Source organism: Lissotriton vulgaris, chromosome 10 (assembly GCF_964263255.1).
Source record: "Lissotriton vulgaris chromosome 10, aLisVul1.2, whole genome shotgun sequence".
NCBI lineage: Eukaryota > Metazoa > Chordata > Amphibia > Caudata > Salamandridae > Lissotriton > Lissotriton vulgaris.
In genome coordinates this window covers 433,644,656-433,664,699 of record NC_141698.1, presented here as the reverse complement: position 1 = coordinate 433,664,699, position 20,044 = coordinate 433,644,656, and the positions used below count along the sequence as shown (strand labels likewise).

The 20,044-nt window shown below is 43.9% G+C and overlaps 1 protein-coding gene across 2 annotated transcripts in view; it reads right to left on the bottom strand.

Moving 5' to 3' along the window:
* Positions 1-20,044, bottom strand: part of LOC147685366 (ankyrin repeat and fibronectin type-III domain-containing protein 1-like) — a 3,163,580-nt gene that overhangs the window by 117,489 nt on the left and 3,026,047 nt on the right. For both annotated transcript variants that reach the window (XM_086941288.1, XM_086941289.1), the window contains one exon: positions 7,046-7,683. In XM_086941288.1, coding sequence (XP_086797414.1) covers positions 7,046-7,683 — 638 coding nt within the window. The remainder of the gene's footprint in view (positions 1-7,045; positions 7,684-20,044) is intronic.

Here is a 20,044-nt window from a genome sequence, read left to right as displayed (position 1 = left end):
TCTCATCATGTTACTAAATTTAGAAACCCCTTTCGTTTGTTTCACCATGGTCTCCTTCCTACAAGCCCCTTTAAGAAGTCGAAAGGCCGATAACGGATCTCCCCTTTTATTTGACAGAAGTTTTAATACGGGTATATTATGATTCTAATTGTTTTCCGTCCTTAGTTTTTAATGTTAGCTAGATGTGCACACTCAGCACTTATACGTATAAACAATGTAAATGCTTATCGTCTCTCGTGCTGAGCTTCTTAACTAGGGCCAGATTTGCATAACCGTACTTAGTATACACGAACTAGTTAAATGGACCATTTGATGCAATTAATTTTGCTTTTAACACTGTTTGTTTTATCCCTATGTATGTCATTTATATGTCTTAATCTTATTGACCCAATACATGGATCCTGCACAATGAGTATATTTTATTTGGGAAAAACTTCAAATTGTGGGGCATATTACCAAGCATAAGCGAAAAATTTCGCTAAGCTTGGTTAGCGGCCAAAATTATATTGCCGAGCTTCGCCTATTTTTATCGCTTAGGAGCCTTGATATTATCAAGGTTTATCTCCTAAGCAATAAAAATCGGCCGAAATGCATGAATATCGCTGAAAAGTCAGCGATATTCATGCATTACCGAGCAAATGCTCTTAGCCATGATATCCACCTACCATTGGATAACATGGCTAAGAACTGCTCTGGGCAGGCGTTAGCTTTTGGAGATAATCGCGCTTAGCGCGATTATTTCCAAAAGTTGGTAATAGGGGATAGCGATGTTAGCGACTGTTTCGGTCGCTAACATCATGGCACGCCCACTTTGCATGTCATTAGCGATAATTATCGCTGACATGCAAAGTGAGCCCCTAAATGCCCGCTATCGCCTACTAGCTGTCGCTAACTGGTGTTAGCGACAGCTAGGTAATAGGGCGATTAAATTATCGCCGCTTTGGCGGGAAAAAATCCCGCTAAAGCCGCGATGAGGCCCTTGGTAATATGCCCCCGTATTTTTAGCCTGTGTTATTCGCAATTGCGCCTATACATTGTGGTTCATTGCATCAATTATATACGCTGTTTTATTCATGTACTTTTATGCATTTAAACAAATGCGAAATAAAGATTGGTTGACTATAATTTTCCTAATATTTATTGCTGGGTGAAGGTCGAGGACTCTTGTCCTGGTTCAGTATAATTTTCAGTTGAAAGAATGTGTGATCACTTATTATTCACATTCTCAAAACATCCCCAAAAACATAACCATGCATACACACTCAGAATGGATGTTTTTGTGCAGATTGTGCAAACGTTAGAGAGGTGGACGAAATGTCAGGAATGAAGCAGATACCTTTTAAACTATTTAAATTGCGTTCGGCATGGCCTTTTATCGTTTACTCTTTTATAGAGTTATCCTCACTGAAAAATGTGAAGGTGTAGTGAGTCTACTTTTTAACTACAAAATCTGACCTTTTGTTTCAACTAAGCTCCGGGGGCTCCTCAGCCCCAAACATCAGCCGTTTGTGGGGAAGGAAAGTCCCCTTGATGGCAGAATGCCTGGCCGCTGACTCAAAAATGTCAAAAAATGCGATCTAAAATACAAGCCCAGCAGAGGCCTTCCTGCTGACTGGTTACCTGCCAAGTTTACATGGGGTGTCTGACAAGGGTTTTAACAAATCTGTGTACTTTACAATGTAAGGCTGAAGGAAGGTGCTGGAAGGGATTACGTTTTGATCTCTACCAGGATCAAGACACGTGGACAAGGCTTGAAACATGACAGATCATAACTCTCATTGACAAACTCCGCATTTTCACTGCGCTTTAATCCTGATCGGCAGCCAACCCTATCCTACGAGGAGGGCTTTCCTTCAATGCTTAGAAGTGAGTTTTAAACAGCAGATATGTGTCGTTTGGCAGCGACGAAGGAGGATTTATTGAACAATCGGAAAATAATAGAGTTCACCAAAGGATTTGCTCAGGTTTTGTGAAATGTATTTTGTGAAAGACAATGTGTATGAAATACAAGTTATTTATTTTGCCATTCTGCTTTTAACTCGCAGATCTTTATTGTACTGCTTTGGGAATTGTATTGGCTATACTCCTTGATGGAAGTAATGTTGCAGGACATGCGACTCTGCATTCCAAAGGGACTAAAACACAGGTTAAGATAGGTCTCAATGGGGTTGAGGAAGTTAACATCACCAATTAACAAGCATTGGCAACGCCTGTAAGTCTCGCCTATGTGAGAGCTATTGACTTTACCAATGTCTTTTAGCCATGTTGTACAGCAGCATGGCTCCTGTTCAGCAGTGCTAAAAGTTAGTGGCACAGTGTACAGGAGAGTGGATGAGAGGACAGCGGAGTGGGTAAGGGTGGAGTGGCGTGGAGTTGATTGACGTGGAGTGGAGGTGAATCGAGTGACGGAGTGGAGTGGCATGGGGTGTAGTGGCATGGAGTGGAGTGACGTAGAATGGAGTGGCATAGAGATGCATTGTGTGAAGTGGCATAAAGTGTAGTAGAGTAGTGCAGAGTAGAGTGGAGTGGTGTAGAGTACAGTGAAATTGAGTAGAAAGGAGTGGAGTAGAGTAGAGTGGCATAAAGTGGCCTAAAGTAGAGTGGAGTAGCGTAGAGTAGAGTGGCATAGAGAAGGGTGGTGTGAGGTGTAGTAGAGCAGAGGGCTGTAGAGTTGAATGGTATAGAGTGGAGTGGCTTAGAGTGGTCTATAGAAGAGTGAAGTGGCGTAGGGTAGAGTGGCGGAGAATACTGTACTCTAAGGGCATTAAGCAGAGTACAGTGGAATAGAGTACAGTGGCATATAGTGGGACAGAGTAGAGTGTTGTACAGTAGAGTGGTGTAGAGTAGAGTGGCGAAGAGTGGCAAAGAGTGGCGTAGAGTGGAATGGTGTGGTGTAGAGTACTATGGCATGAGTGGCATTGTGTGTAGGGGAGTGGAGTAGAGTGGAGTGGTGTAGGGTATAGTGGCATAGAGTAAAGTGCTGTAGAGTGGCCTTGTGTGGATTGGAGTTATATTGAGTATAGTGGAGTGACGTGGATTCGAGTAGAGAAGGTTGGGGTGGCGTAGAGTGGAGTATAGTGGAGTGGCATGGAGTAGAGTGGAGTGGGGTAGAGTGGAGTGGCGTAGCGTGCAGTGGCATAGAGTAGTAGTTGTGGGTGTAAGTAACTAAAGCATCAGTAAAGAAGGCAGATAGGATGAAAACAGCATAAATAAGAAGCTGTACGCCTGTGTTAAAAGTAAGAAATACTGCATTGCAAAAAGACGAGAGAAATCAAAGTCGAGGAAGAAAACATGCCCTTGGTCCTTGCTCCAGGAAGGAGGTAACACAAAAAAGGAAGTGAATCCTATGGGAACTAAGCAATCGAAAGACTGTGAATGAGAGTGACAAAGAAAACAACCAATTGTATGCTGTGGGCAGGTTTTAAGCCCACTGAATTATAAGCAACACGTTTCGCAACGCAACCCATGCTCTGTGTAGGCAAGATCTAAAAATGCATTTCTAGTAGTCAGATTTATAAATATGTCTTTCTCTGGCTTTTCTTTTTAAAAAGAGTCGAAGAATCCCTCTTGGATTTCAAAACTCATTTATTTCTGGCGTAAACCATGAAAAAAATGTCTTGCTTTGTCTCCTTGAGAATTTTAATTATTAAATAAATCTAGAACGATGTGACTGATAGAGCACTACTTAGAAAGGAGTGTCCCCACACAGCTAGAGGAACTAAGGGGCATATTATCAAGCATGGCGTTAAAAATTATCGCTGTTTTAGCAGCAGAAAACTGCTGCTAAAGCGGTGATAATGGGCTTGATAATAAGGCCTTGTGAATTCCAATAGAAACCCATGTTCTGGTGCGAACATTGGCTTCTCTTGGAATTCTCCAGGGCACATTATCAAGCCCATTATCGCTGCTTCAGCTGCAGTTTTCTGCTGCTAAAATGGCGATAATTTTAACGCCCTGCTTGATAATATGCCCCTCAGTGATTAGCCAGTTGATAGCTCTGTATTGTGGAAAGGACTTGTAGTTGGCCCGTTTGTCTCATAGACTCCGCTTTCATGTTAGGTAGAATAGGATGCAGATATTTACCAGAAACCTGTTATCGGGTGTGCTAAATACCTCTAAGTCCATGTTCTCAATTGGACATAAGTGATCTGCTTTTTTTCCGGGGCTGACTCCCACAATTATTTCGGCAAGTTTGACCAAGGAAAAACAGTTGGATTGATAATTATCACATTATTTGGCATATAAAGTTTGCATAGGGTTCAGCATTTAACCCCTCGTTTACCATCAGGGTCTGATTGGGTATCCCTCTACACAAGTGGGGATCCTCCATAAGTTTTGAGGGTGACAGGGTAACCTCAGAAGAAAAGTGGTCTGGAACTAGTTTTGGAAATAGTGTTTGTTAAAAATAGTCAGTACTTACTGAGTTCAGAGTACCAAAATATAGACCCAGAAGCCATCAAGATGACGGACTGTGGACAAATGTTTGTTTGATAGTCATTTAGCTAAAGGGTAATATTGAATATGGAAAGTGGATAAGGGGGTGGTGGGTTCTTTAACCTCTTCGAGGCGTCGGACGGCCCCTGGCTGTCCGACGCAACGGTGGGTGCGTGCATCAGATGGCCGGGGGCCGTCCGATCTGCGCATGCATCAAATTCCGCTGCACCGCAGCGCAATTTGCGCAGCAGTGAATCGGTTAATCTGGCAGAATGGGAAAACACAGTGAAAATTGCCATTTTCATAACAAACATGAAGGGCTCTCCGTGAAATTAAGTAGAAAAAAATAATTTGCACGATTGATGAGGCTGGAACTTTAGTGTCTCTAACTGGTGATTTCTGTAGGAGAAATATTTCCTTTCCAAGTTTTTTATTAAAGTAATATAACTACTTGTAGAGAGTCAACAATGACCTACTGCCTACACTTCACTAATGGACAAGAAGAGGGGAGGGAGGGGGGGAAGGGTGCTTAGGGGTTGTTTTCAGCCCTGAAGTTGGGGGTTCCTGTTTAAGATTGCATTATTGTTGGCATAGCTTGCACCTCTATAGCACCTCTTTTGACGCGGCCGGCCCGGATGGGTTGTAGGCGGCTTGCTGTGTTAATGGACGTAGACCCCGAAGGGGACGCTTTGGGCACCGGTGGTGCCCCGGAACTAGGCTGCCTCATGTCGGAGCCGGCACGGACGATGTTGAGAGGTGCATGACGCTTATCTTTGCTCAATAAAAGATTTAATACATAAAGTAATATAACTTCGTTAAAGCTATTGAAATATAACAAAAGCATCCAAGCCAATTTACGGTATAATAATACAGCTACATGCTGTGCTCTCAGATAATGCCAATTGCCCTGTAGCTTTGTCAAATAATTGTCAAAAACACAATTCTATAAGCCCAGTCCTGCATACACTATCAATCTCCAACAACAATCATTGTAGCATGTTGCTTTGTTTGATGACATTGGCTCAGGTTCTGGCAGTGCCGGACTGGCTGTAGAGGGCACCGGGCGTTTTACCGGTGGGCCAGAAGGGTGGGGGCCAGTTTTTGACCCATGGTGCCTGGTTTTGTTACTATGGGCAGGTTCTGAAGCAGTGCTGCAATATTGCTCCCCTGTAAAAAAAGAGGCAACAAAGCTTGACACTAGCACCAAAACTGGTGCTTCTCAGTAACCTTCCCCCATTTCTCCCCAGGCTAATCGAGCAGAATTGCCGGGACGTCATTCACTGGATGCCCCCTTTAACCTTAACAAAAAATTACTTATTGAAGGTATTGGTAATCATAAATTGGCTACTAACGCCTATTTGCACCCAGACATCAATGTGCCAATTATAGGTGTTTGCTCACACAATTTACAGCAAGTGAAATGTTCCAAAAATTGAAGGAGCAAATAGTGCACATGTTGTGTTTGGGCACCTTGAAATGACGAATAACAGATCTAAGAGGCCAGATGTAACAAAGGGTTGTACCCATTCTGTGTCTATGGGAAAACGCTTTAGTACACATGGCTCTAAGTGTGCTACACTCCTTTCCAAGTTGCCAAACTTGGAATCGGGTGCGATTTGCGCATCGGTCAATTTGATAACCCTCTGCAAACACAGATTAGTGGGTGCATAATTTGAATCTGATTTTTCTGGGTACATCTTGATCGGGTACCTTACGTATTTATTTGTGTGTACCAATTTGGTAAAATCCCAAGCCTGCAATTGTTGTGCTTGATCCTGTATCTGCTGTGTATTGACAAAGGTCATTAGAAAGATTTAAAATCAAAATCATTGGTTGTTTTGGTATGTCATGTTGTGGGAAATGAAACGTACACACACAGAATTGCTTTTGTCTCAACTGTACCTGCTGACGACTGTATCTTTTCATTCAGACTGTTGAACCCTGGGAAAGAGGCTTGCGGAGCGGTGTGGACAATCATCTTTGATGCTTCAGATGTTGTGAAAAGCTCAAAGGAAGAAACATTGACAGGCAGAGCCAGTAAGAAGAAAGAGAGAAACCAGGAGAAGTCGCTGTGTTATGGCCGGCCACACCATAGGCATCAGCGACGCAGCATGACAAGGCGCCATCAGCAGAGGAGAAGATTTAGCAAAAATGAACTGTTAGAGGAGGAGACCAGAGGCACACAGCAGCACAGTATCCTATATTAATTTGTTTCATGCTTGAGAAGGTAGAGTCGCGTGCTGGTTTTTTGTGATCGTGTAAGTGCTCTCCACATGATAGCATTTGGGTAAAGACCTTGTGATGACATGTACGGTGTTATTACGAGTTCCATTTCAAGCAGATAGAGCATGAAACATCTTTCCTTGCATTGTCCTAAACCTGCGTTCCTATGACGCTTTGGGAATTTTACCACAGTTATGAGAAGCATTATCTAATGCTGTTCCTGATTGTACATATGTAGTGTTGGTGGTGGGAAAACAACATGCTTACTTGACTGCCTAGGTCTGAACCTGGGTCTCCAAGCAGGAAATGGTAGTGTGCTTATAGAATGTACACTTTGGTGGTTAATTTCAGAGCCTCGCCATACCTTTTGGAGACAGCGTTACAGTACCTTGACACTTGTCTCTTTAGAGAGTCCAGTTTCATACTGAGGAAAAACCCGTAAAGTAACAGAAGCATTCTTCTTTCCCCTGTTTATATGTCCAGTTGAGCCCACTGGCTCCTGAAAGACGTGAGTCCACTCGACAGAGTGTGTTCGAAAGACTGGCATAGGACCATCATCAGGTGGGGAATGATCTGGGCTAAATGAAGAACTCGTCCTGAGTCCAATCGATGAACAGTGGCTTGCTATTCTTGTCTCTGTTGGGGAACTGTCGACGGAACCCGGACACGACTTGCGAGAAGCCAGAAAAGATTGCTTTGGAAAATCCAGGCTACTGGTGCGAACGCAATATGCTTGCCGCTTCTCTGTGATCCGAAGCAGCTCAATCTGACGACTGGGAAGCACAAAGTCACTGTCATAGAGCTCTGACTGGCGCTGGTGATCTTGAGGTGTCCTGGTCTCATGAGTTTGCAAGACATCAGGGGTGCTGTCTCGCAAGCTTCGTAGGTTTCGCCTCCCACACTCTGGCCCTGATGGGTATACAAGGTCCAACTCCTTTGGACTCTGGGCTCGACTGGAATCATAGTCACTGTCAGTAGCCAAGAAAACCTCAGATGAGCCCTCTTCATCTGATATGCCATGTGAATCTGAAAAAAAGAGCAAGTCATTTGTTTATAGAGTGGATAACAGGATACATAAGATGCAAATATAAACAAGGGGTGTTGGAGGCACTCAATTGGTCAACCGTAAAAAATGCCATTATTAGTTAGTTTAACTACTCTTAATTTAGCTATATGTTACATCACAGAATATCTAACTGTTTACTCAGTTTAATTGACATACACTCATATTGCAACAATTCAGTAGTAAACCTGAATGCCATTAAAGATACCATTTCATATAAACATTTCCAATAGTCTATGAATCCTCTATCCAATTAACTTATCGCTACCTAGCACAATTAGTTCCTTACTTTGGAGGTTCATGTTTGCTAATTAATTTTACAGGCAGAACACTCGTAGACACTGCTTTGAGAAACCCTAGACAGGCAGCCTGGCAGACATCAGATCATAAGTCCAAGTACCTATTTAAAGAGTACAGTCAGATGCACTTTTTTCCAACGCAGGACAGCCATAAAAATGACCGCTTACCATAGGAGAAAACTCCTAAAGTCATTAGATTATTTATTTTTCATTTACAAATTCCCACTTTGGGACTTTGATTTTGAAAAACAAGAAGGTTTGCTTAGCGGATGCATGAAACATGGCGGCCAGTCAGTATACTTACAATGTCTTCAGAGGAGCCACACAGAGCCGCCATTGCACAGGGGCCTCCGCCACTACTGGTTGACAGCGGGCTGCACACTATAGTTCTAAATACCTCCCATTATCTAATGAAGTATACTTAGGAGCAAAAAGGACTCGCACCCATTTCAAGATGGAAGACGAATCAAATGAGAAGACATTTTGTACCCAAATTCTGAAGCAGAATTTGTCCCTATTTTATTTGCGTGGATTATGTACAATGGTGCACAAGAGAACAAAGCGAATGGAAAAGGAACAAAACAGATGGATTAGAAGATGAAATGTGAGATTATGAACTGAAAAATGGCAAACAATGACAGGGACCTCTTTCCTACAAACAAGGATTTTAGACTTGTACCTGGGAATAGGAGATTCTGGGAGGCTGAGCAGGATATGACAGCAAATCATCAGAACAAAAGAAGAAAAAATGGAAGAGACCAAGATGGTAATTAGTTATGTATGGTGCAGCAAGTGCTGAAGCAAGTCAAAAATGATGACAGTGAGAAAGAGAAGTATGCATGAACAAGGACAGAACCCTTTACACCCGAGAGGGGTAACATAACTATACTGCACACAACTGTCCAGTGGAATTCATTCGTAGATTGATATCTGTAGATTATACCCAAATAAACAAATATTGTGTTATTGCACTGTTGATAATGAAAACAATTTAATTTATTATTGACAAACTTTGCAAGCCCTTCCATTTAAAAGCATCTTCAATGTAATTGACAACAAATAAATTAAGAAAGTGTAGACAGCGCAGTGCATCAACTGCCGTATATTTGGTACAACAACTTGAAACAGATAATTCAAACAATAACACCAGTGCCAGTTTATTCACGTTAAAGTTAACGATGAGCGAGGACTTTTCAACTGAGTGGTCTGTGTGTGGGTCTAATCAGGACTGAGCCATCCGACGTATACACTCTCTATCAAAGATTTCAGGTAACCCTTACTACATCACTCACGTTTTAGCACTTATTCCCCCGTGGACACTATTGGCAATTGCCCCCGCTACCTGTTATTAAGAGTCTGAGACAGACGGTTTAAAAAAGGAAAATCTGCAGGAGATACAAATGTGACACATACAGGCCTACCCTGCACTGGAGATTATGTTCCCACTAGAGGATTTTCTGATTAGAAATTGAGTAGCGGGGTAGGGGCAGAACCAAGTATTGGCAATGCCAATAGGTCTCCCATTTGCGAGAGTTAGAGCTATTGGTGTTGTAAATGACAATGGGCCTCATTTATGAGAAATGACGCATCGCTGCGTGAAAGCAGCGATGCGTCACTTCTCAGTGCGCACTCCATGCGACCATCCTGATGCGTCATATTTAATGTATGACGCATCATGTCGCTAGGAGTTACAGATACGTCAGTATTTCTGATGTATCTGTAAGCGCAAAAGTGATGCATTGCTGCAGATCTTTTGACTGGGTGTGAGTGTTTGATTGATTCGGATGCTCCGTCCATCACCACCCCCTTTTGTACCGCTTTTGGCCGCCATAAGTGTGGCAGGGTATGCTCAGACGTGAGTCCCTTGCTCACTTTGCCACTGGATTCAAGCAAGCCGGGCTGAAGACGGCTGGAATGCCAGAAACCGGTTCTCAGAAGCTTGTTTACGGTCCAGGGAAGACATGGCTTGGCGGTTCGGGCTGGACTGTTCCCATGAGGCACAGGGTCAGATTGATTTGCATATAGCCATGTCTGAAGTGGGGTGGCAGAGTGGGCTAAAGAACGGTGATGGATTAAACCCAGATCTTTTGACTGGGTGTGAGTGTTTGATTGATTCGGATGCTCCGTCCATCACCACCCCCTTTTGTACCGCATTGCTGGAGTGTGACACAAAAGTGACGCAACTCCAGCAATGCGTCCTTTCACATCGGGCAAGCCCCTTGTGAAAGGGCTTGCGTCAGTCTTACGCCTGCTGTGAGGCAGGCGCAAGATTTTGACGCAACAGCGTCCTAAAAGTGACGCAGTGAAATCTCATAGATTTCACTGCATCACTATTACGAGGCTTTTTGCGGGGAAACGCCCCCTTCGCATACATTATACCTGACGCAGGTATAATGTAGCGCAGGGGTTTACAAAGTGACGCATCTGCTTAGATGCGTCACTTTGTAAATAGTGCGCAACAGGAGGCATGTTTTATGCCGTCGATGCGTCACAAAGAGTGCCGCACCGGCGGCGTAAAAGTGACGCACGGCCTCATAAAAGAGGCCCAATGTCTTTTGCCCATGTGTTTTGGTTTGGAGTGGAGTGGATGTGTATAGTGGAATTATGTGGATTGGATTGGAATTGTTAGTTGTAGAATTCTGTAGTGTGGAGTGGATTTGTGTAGTGGGATTATGTGGCATGGTGGATAGACAGGGGTGAGAGCTGCACAGAATAGATTGATAGGAAGACAGAGAGAAATAGGGCATGAGGTGGTAAATGAACTCTAGACAGAGGAGCAGAAAGAGTGTGAGAGAAAGAGAGAAAGAAGGGGAGAGCGAGAGAAAGGGGGAGAAAGAGTAAAAAGGAGAGAGACTGGTTGCTCTTCCCAAAGAAACGTTATTAACCTTAAAGTAAGGCAGGTGTTCAGAGAGGCAGTGACCACCCACCAGCTGACTGTGGGGCACCGAAGATGGGCAATGGACCAAGAGAAGGATGTGATCTGACAAAGAGAGCAAGGAAAGAGATGGCCAGTGCACATCTTACAGTTTCTGAGCATAAGTGAGAGCAGCATCGAGATGAGTGGGAGGGGCACCCAGAGAGGGGAGTGGGGAGGAGAGAGGTGAAAGAGTGCACAGCATGAGGAGGTACAGGAAGTGAGAATGTGTGAGCAGGCAGTACAGAGAGTAGAGAGGGAGTGTGAGGGAGGGATGAGAGGGGTTAGTAGGAGTGCAAGATGAGAAGGGCGGTTGGAGTGTGAGGGAGAGTTGACAGGGGTAGTGGAGGTGTGTGGGAGAGATGACAGGGTTGGTGCTACGGTGAGGGAGAGATAAGAGGAGGAGGTGAGATTGAGAGTGAGAGATGACAGGGTTGGTGGAATTGCGAGGAAGAGGTGGCAGTGTGAGTGTGAGCAAAATGTGAGCAGAGCTAACCATAGAACTTACACCACCTAGATTAAACATAGACACACACACTTTTTGGAGAAAGTTTTACAAATCTTTATTGAAAAGTTGAGGCAACATGATCTAGTTATTTTCTCTTTGAGACTGTTTTCCAGCTTAATAAAACAACATATGTACCATTATCGTTTGTATTGGTAATAGGGTTTTAAAAAAAATATGCTTCTCTGTGCGTGTAATATTATTAGTATGCATTAATTGATAATTATTCTCTGGAGTTTAAAATGTCGCACTAAGACAGATATTTTATAAATATTGAAAGTATGACTATTATATTTGTACATACATTTTAATAACTGAGTTGCGTTGATTGGAAAGCATGGAAGACACTCAGCTTACAGATGATGGTGTGTACTAACCACTGGGAGATACCCATCTTGCACTCTGTGCCTTGAAGCAGGGACTGGATGTGGAACTACCTTTGTGAACATGTACCGGATCTGGTGAACAAATGGTGCAGGATCAATTCAAAGAAAAAAAGACTCCGCCGAACAAACCATTAATAAACAAAAGAGTAGGGAGACATGTAACAGGGGCAGTGTTGTGAAAGTGAAAAAACACACCCAAAGCCGAGGCAAACAGCAACGATTCACCAATAAAAAGAAAGACATTTAGAAAGGTACACAAAAGGCCGTATGCGGAGCAATGGGTGTGATGAAAGCCCGTAGAGTCGATACAGTATTTCTCAAAGAGACACCGAATGTGCTGCCTAGGCGAGACCTAAAAACATGCTTGAAGCACAACCACTAAGACCGACTTAGACTGGCTGTCCTACCAATACCGAACCATCTTTAAAAGCATCACTGCAAAGCACCAGCAGTCAGCCCATCTGGATAGCAGTCCAATCACCCTGTGTTACAAAGATTGTATTGTTGAGCCTGCAATTCTGCATCAACACCTGCATTCACATTTGAACCAACTTATCTCTCCAACATGTTGTTTTCACACTCATCAGGCTTTATAAATGTCAGTAAACAACCACACAGGCACATGTTGGTGCAAAATTCTTTTTCTTCAATTTTTATAAACTGCCCCCTGGAAGTTAAATAAATCATGAGATCTCTTTGGAAAGGTCCAGAGACTGTATACCAGATTGCACAATGTGCTCTCGACCAATATCATTTTAGTGAACAAAATATTTATAGTGGGGCTAAGGCTGCTAAGCCCTATAATAAAACTTGTGAACCACATTTTAAGTCAATGCTAGCTTTCAGCTTGTGGCTTTGTTAATGTTTTGGCCTTGAATTGCAAATGTGTTATTAGGTAACAATCTGCGTCAAATGCCTTTTTACATTTGTTACAATAAAGTTTGTTTTCTCTCCCCAACTACATCGTGTTACTGTTCTGATTTGAATCTGCAGATGGCAGTATATCATCTGGGCAATAGACACACACTTTCGGTTAGGACCCTGCCCCATTTCTGATCAGGCTTTATGCTGTGTCCCGCTCTGCATTCTTGTCTGGATGTTAGTTTTCTTTTGGCAGTGGTGATTCTGCATACCGTGGCTTGTGCCTTTTCAATTCAGGAGCTGCATCATGAAAGTATGCACTGGTACAGAGGAAAGCTTTGAATCTCTTTTAAGATACTGCAGCCTTTAAAATGCATTCCTTTGACTGGGAAATTCACCAAGTTAGTGCTTGAACTCCAGGCAATACAGCATGGAAAGAGAAAGGCAACCACAGCTCCCTGTTTCCCAGCGGTGATTGATACAGCTCATCCACTAATTCAGAGACATTCCCGTTTAAGCAGTGCTGTAAAATGAGCAGGTACTGCACGGTACTGACTACCTGCACTTCTTTAATTTGGAATTAAAGAATATGCACTTACGACAGAGCAGTGTCTTAAACAAGCATTTACAATGCAACGGTCTCGCCTTTGCAAAAGGTAGAGCTATTGGCATTGTAAATGACAAACTTTTTATTTATGTGTTGGTGTTGAAAACAGATAAATAAATGGCATTGTCATTTACAATGCCAATAGTTTAATCTCTCGCAAATGCGAGACCTATTGCATTTCGCTGTCTGTGCAAGAAAAGTGTGGGGTGCAGGACGAGATACAACAGGATGCATGCATATTCCTCTAACAAGAAAATCAATAGTGCTGGGGTTTGACTTCACTAAGAGTGAGGGGGTAGAGGAAAAGGTGCGGGTATCCTCCACAGGAGTGGGGTGGGGGGGGTAATTGTGCAATTATCTGTTCCTGGACTCTCTGGGATATATGCCATTCTAAAGGAGGCCCAGATGCTTAAATGTCAAAGCCTGCCTGGGCCGTGACCCCCTTATTTAGCTGTTTGGGGGTCTGAGACCCCCCTACGCCATGGCATGGTGTTCTTTCGACTAACAGGTGGGAACTGGGAGGGGTGGTTCATGAGCTGGGGTGGGGGGGGATCAGGCCTTTACTGCCAGGGCCTCCCTTAGCTGTGACCTCCTCGTCCAGGGAGCATGTGCGCTCTCAGGCCCCCTCCTCCGGCGGTGAAGGGGAAGCCGAGGCCTTTCCGCTGCCTCAGACCTGCAGGAAGGCAGCTGCTTCCACCAGCTGCATGGGATATGTTTTCAGATTTCTGAAGTCTGTGGCCTTGTGCCCGGGAAAGGCTCTCATGGAGAAGAGAGACCGGGAGACTGTTGGAGGGAAGTGCACTGCTGAAGCGAGTCTGAGGTAGCCACTGGGAGTGAAGATGGGACGAGGAAGAGAACTCACGATGAAGGGCGGCAGCCGCAGGGTGACATGTTCACTGGATGAGGGATGTTCAGGCGGCAGTAGGGGCAGGGGATAGGATATATTGACTAAGAAAGATAGACTATGCGGTACAGGCAAGAGGGTGAAAGAAAGATGTTACGGCTAGGCACCGGCAGCTTAGCAGATTTAAAATAAATCACGTCACTTTTTGCCTCTTTACTCAGATTGATTTTAGCGTGGCAACATTTTTAAAGACCCCCAGAAAAACGGTGTTAACAATTTGCACACATTTTTACACTGTTCTTTATTGGACCCAGTATCGCCAACAACTTAGAGAGTGGGGAGAAGCTGAGATTATAAAAAAAAGAGTCCTCAACACACAGTTATTCGACAAGAAATAACCAAATAGTGTAAACACTGATGCAAGTACAATATCAATACATTTTACATCAAAGACACGGTTTTGTGACAGGAACAGATTTGGCAATGCCCCCCTACCTTCAACTCCCCCCAAACTGTCCCCTCCCCTACAAGTCCCTGACCCCACGCCTGCAGTAAACAGTTACAATGCTAGTCACCAGAGCCCGTTTTCGCAAACAATGGCATTGACATTTTACCTGATTACCTATATACAATGTGGCGAAACGTTTGTTACGAGATGAGCGTGCAAGGGAGCGATGGGCTCCTGCAAGAGGGTTTGTGGGTTCCACCCCCTTTCCTTCTGCAAAACAAAACCTCCCTGTCTGCCCCGCAACAGCCGGAGTGTGATATAAAGTATAGTGTCTCACCAGCACTTTTCCCATTCACCCAAGTCTCACAAGCAAAGCACGATTAAACCCCCCCCCACCACGACTAAGCCCTCTTACCTCCTACCACCTGCTGGGGCTGTCCCCCCAGCTCCCCTGCGCACCCTCCTTCCTGGCTCTCCAGGGGGTCTCGCGTCCTCTGTGAGTCCGCCTCCCTGGGGAGAAGCTGCATTACTCCCCACCAAAAATATAAAAGCACAAAATAAACTTAAAAGAGCAGGCGTCCTGGGCGGGGGCGGGCAGCAGAGCAGGGCGGCGGCCAACAGCAGGCGGATCACAGGCATAGTGGCCCAGCGGCCCTCGGCATGGCTCCCTGCGGAGGAAGGAAGGCAGCGGCGGGTCACTACTGGTGCAGGGGCTGCTGCTCATGCCCAGGCTCCTCTCAGACTGCCCCCGTTACAGAGCCTACCTGACCCTCCTACATGCACTCTTTAGCCCGGGGGATGCAGGCACAGCAGTGCCGCCAGCCACAGCCAATGCTTCCACCCAAGGGCTACCTGCCACCGGTTCTGACCCTCTTGCTTCTCTCCACCTCTCCCTCCTACTCTCTTTCGCTGTCCTCCGCCTCTCTGCTTCCAGGCACCACAACACGATGCCGAGAGAAAACTCGGCATCGTGGCGTCGTGGCGAGCGCACTCTGGGTATAATCCCGGCACCCGCGCTTTACTTTTAACATTAAAAGTAAAGAGCGGGTGCCGCGATTATACAAAAAGTAAGAAATAGAAAAAAACATCTATTTCTTTACTTTTGGTATAATTGCGGCACCCGCGCTTTGCTTATAACATTAAAAGTAAAGCGCGGGTGCCGCGATGATACCAAAAGTAAGAAATAAAAAAAAACATCTATTTCTTTACTTTTGGTATAATTGCGGCACCCGCGCTTTGCTTATAACATTAAAAGTAAAGCGCGGGTGCCGCGATGATACCAAAAGTAAGAAATAGAAAAAACATCTATTTCTTTACTTTTGGTATAATCGAGGCACCCGCTCTTTACTTTTAATGTTAAAAGTAAAGCGCGGGTGCCGGGATTATACCCAGAGTGCGCTCGCCACGACGCCACAATGCCGAGTTTTCTCTTTTAGAGCCGTCCCACTTGGACGCTGGCGTAAAAGGTTTCTTATCTTCTTTATGGGGCCATCTGTTTGGACCCATAAAGAAAATAAGAAACCTTTTACCACAGCAGTAAGTCAAGGAAGCCAGTCCAAGTGGGACGGCTCTAAAAGAGAAAAGAGTACGTCACTAACACCTCTTTTTCAATGGCTGGCCACCGTTTAGCATGAACGGTGACGCCAGTCAATGGAAAAGAGGGGCGGGGCTTAACCTCGCTAGTGAAACTTACTGTAACTCATTAAATCTCGCCAGCGAGACTGCCCATGTTCGCAGACTATGCTAGCCGAAACCTAAACAGGAGCGCTCCGCTTGTGATATGTCAACTGGGGTTTTTTCAGGACCATTGGGCACAGATGCAGTACCAACTGTACAGCTGTTTACATGAAAGCAGAGGTCAAATTGGGCATGATCTGAGGAGCATGTTCTGCAAATGTAAAGGGTGCTTGGAAGGCAGAATTGCCTTTAATTGATGTAAATGTGCAAAACTGGTTAATCTGTAAATGTAAAGGGTGCTTGGAAGCCACTATTGGCTTTATTTGATAGGAGTCTCTTGAAGCTTCCTGGTGACAAATGTTAATTCTACTTTGAGTGGTATTGAAAGTGTTACTAACTGAGCTATGAAGTGTGTGCTTTTAAAGCATAGTTATTAAAAAACCCAGTCTTTGTATTACTAAAATCTATATCTTAAATTCACTTTTAATCGTACTCGTCTTTGGACATTTGGTAGCAGCCTATCGTATACTGTGTGTAATGCATGTTTAAAATACCAACTTACATATTCACAGTGCTTTCTGTCACAAGCTAAGATCTTGTAGCACTAAGCATACACAAGTCACTGTTTTCTACTGCACCAACCAGGATTTAGCTCTGTGGCTCTCTGGTCACACACACTTCTGTAGAACATGTACTAATAGAGTTTTCATAATGTATGATAAGTCATTTTCTACTGATTAACTTGTATTTACTTTTTACTTAAATTGTGTTATTTTATAAGTAGTTAGCTGATTGTGAAAGACCAAAAAAGTCACATCATATATATGTTTTAACCATGCCTTTGACCCAGCTCCCACTCTCACTACCCCTGCCCCATTGTATTTACAATCACAGTTCCCATACTTTTATAAATACACTTTGACCGCTGCATGAAAACATGCTGCCTCCTGCACAGTATGCACACGCACTTACTGGTAATTCTTGTAGACAGAACATGATCACGGACATGCACACTTGATGTCAGTGAGGATCAACAAATGGTGTTTCTGTGCTGACTATATGCAGCTCATGCACTGACTCAGTTACAGCTGGCAACTTCTGACAACAAGTGAACAATTCTATTCAGCATGCATTGAGCATGATACGCTCAAGGAGATGTATCACAATGACAAAAATAATAAAGGGCTCGGTGCAGCCCCATTCCTGTCATTTCTATACCCAACTATCAATTTATGCGCACGCTCTTTTTTGGGTAGTGCAGAAGCTCATATTAAATTTTTTATGACTCAGTGCACATTTATGAAGTTGTCTAACATATAAAGTTTTGCCAAAGTCTGACACATGCACAGCTATACAGAACATTCTGCGACTGATGAAAAAATGTTTGCATGCAGCTGCTCTAATCATAAGTGAGGCTTTTGCAGAGAGTGAAAATTGTGAATATAAAAATTATAAAATTGAGCTACACCTGTGCCAATGATGCCACTATTTGCACAAGCACAAGTTGTTTATGATGGGTATCCAGGTTTAACTGTCTAATGTAAAATCTTTGAAGACCCTTCCTAATTTGTTCTCTGGTATTTGAAATGTGATATTCTCTGTTATGTAATGCACAGTAATGCGCTATAAAAATATTGTTAACATAACATCTAGAGCCGAGAGAAAATGCAAACTCATGAATGAAAGTATGATTTAACCACAAAAATGACAACACTTGTTTTCCAAAAATGTTGATGACCTCCATGCTACTAACACCTGAACAATTAAGAAATAAAAAACAGTATACTACTAACAATGCTAAATGAAAAGAGTCTTCACAGTAAACTGAGACAGCCTAAAAATCTTTATGGTGCAAAAACACAAGAATGTGAAAAGTCATTACATTCACCGTTATTTAGCTCACTGCACCATCCCAGCTCAGAACCTGGCTATATGCAAATCAGTCTGTCCCTGGCCCAGTGCATCATGGGAACAGGGCAGACTAAACTACCAAGCCAATTCTTCACCAGAAAGGAGACAAGCTTCCGGGGACCGGATTCTGGCATTTCAGCCGTCGTCGGCCCGGCTTGCTTGAATCCTGATGGTGCAGTGAGCAAGGGACTCATGTCTGAGTATACCCTGCCACACCTATAGTGGCCAAAAACGATTCAGAAAAGGGGGTGGTGATGAACAGAGTGTCTGAATTAAGCAGACCACTCTTACCCAGTCCAAAGATCAGGGCTTGATCCATCATCGTTATTTAGCTCACTGCACCATCCCAGCTCAGAACCTGGCTATATGCAAATCAGTCTGTCCCTGGCCCAGTGCATCATGGGAACAGGGCAGACTAAACTACCAAGCCAATTCTTCACCAGAAAGGAGACAAGCTTCCGGGGACCGGTTTCTGGCATTTCAGCCGTCCTCGGCCCGGCTTGCTTGAATCCTGATGGTGCACTGAGCTAATTTGCATATAGCCAGGTTCTGAGCTGGGATGGTGCAGTGAGCTAAAAAACGGTGTTGGATCTAGCCCTGATCTCTTGACTGGGTGAGAGTATTCTGCTTAATTCAGAAACTCTGTCCATCACCACCCCTTGTTGTTAAATATTTTGTCCACCCTAAGCGTGGAAGGGTATACTCAGATGTGAGTCCCTTGCTCATTGCACCATCAGGATTCAAGCAAGCCGGGCCGACGACGGCTGAAATGCCAGAAACCGGTCCCCAGAAGCTTGTTTCCTTCCCAGTGTAAGAATTGGCTTGGTAGTTTGGTTTGCCCTGTTCCCATCATGCACTGGGACAGGAACAGACTAATTTGCATATAGCCAGGTTCTGAGCTGGGATGGTGCAGTGAGCTAAAAAACTGTGTTGGATCTAGCCCTGATCTCTTGACTGGGTGAGAGTATTCTGCCTAATTCAGAAACTCTGTCCATCACCACCCCTTGTTGCGTCTATGTTAAATGCGCAGGCACCTCTAAGAAGTGCTAGCTGTAAATAACAAGTTAGTGATGTGTTGTAACAGACAGAGCTGCCTAGTTTGGCGCTGGAGAACCGGGATCGAGTCTCGGCATCAGCGCTTCAAAAAAAATACCTATTGTAACAAATAAAAATAAACTCATAACAAATCAAATTAAACAATGTCAATCAAAACAAAATAGGAATGGAAACAAAATTACAAATCCTACAATGGCAATGGAACTCCCTTTGTAAATATAGGAGTAATTCAAAGAGAAAAGAGTGCGCTGGCCAAACCATGAAAAAACAAAAGAGTAGGGGGACATGTAACAGGAGCAGGAGCCTTGAAAGTGAAAAACACACCTAAAGGCAGGACAAATAGCAATGTTTCACCAATGAAAAGAAAGGAATTTAGAAAGGCACACAAAGGGACATTGCAAAGCTATGGCTGTGATGAAAGTCCATAGAGTGGATACAGCATGTCTCGAAGAGAAAGCGCATGCGCTGCCTAGACGAGTCCTAAAAAGGAGGGATGAAGGGGTAGATGGGTTGCCGCCCTGTTTGCAAAGGCATGCTGGTGCTCCTTGATTGACCAATATATCCTTAACAATGAAGGAGGATACCTGGAATCTTTGATAGAGAGTGAATAGGTCAGATGACAAATGATGATGTGGCTAATAGACAGCAAACTGGTTGGAAATGTCAATGCTTATCGTTAGTTGTAATGTGATCAAACTCCGACAGGAACTATTGTTTGAGCTAATTGTTTTCCCTTGTTGTACCACATATACAACAGCGGATGCTTCTGTGATGTTATGGCACAATGTAAAAATGCACCCCACAATAAGCATTGCA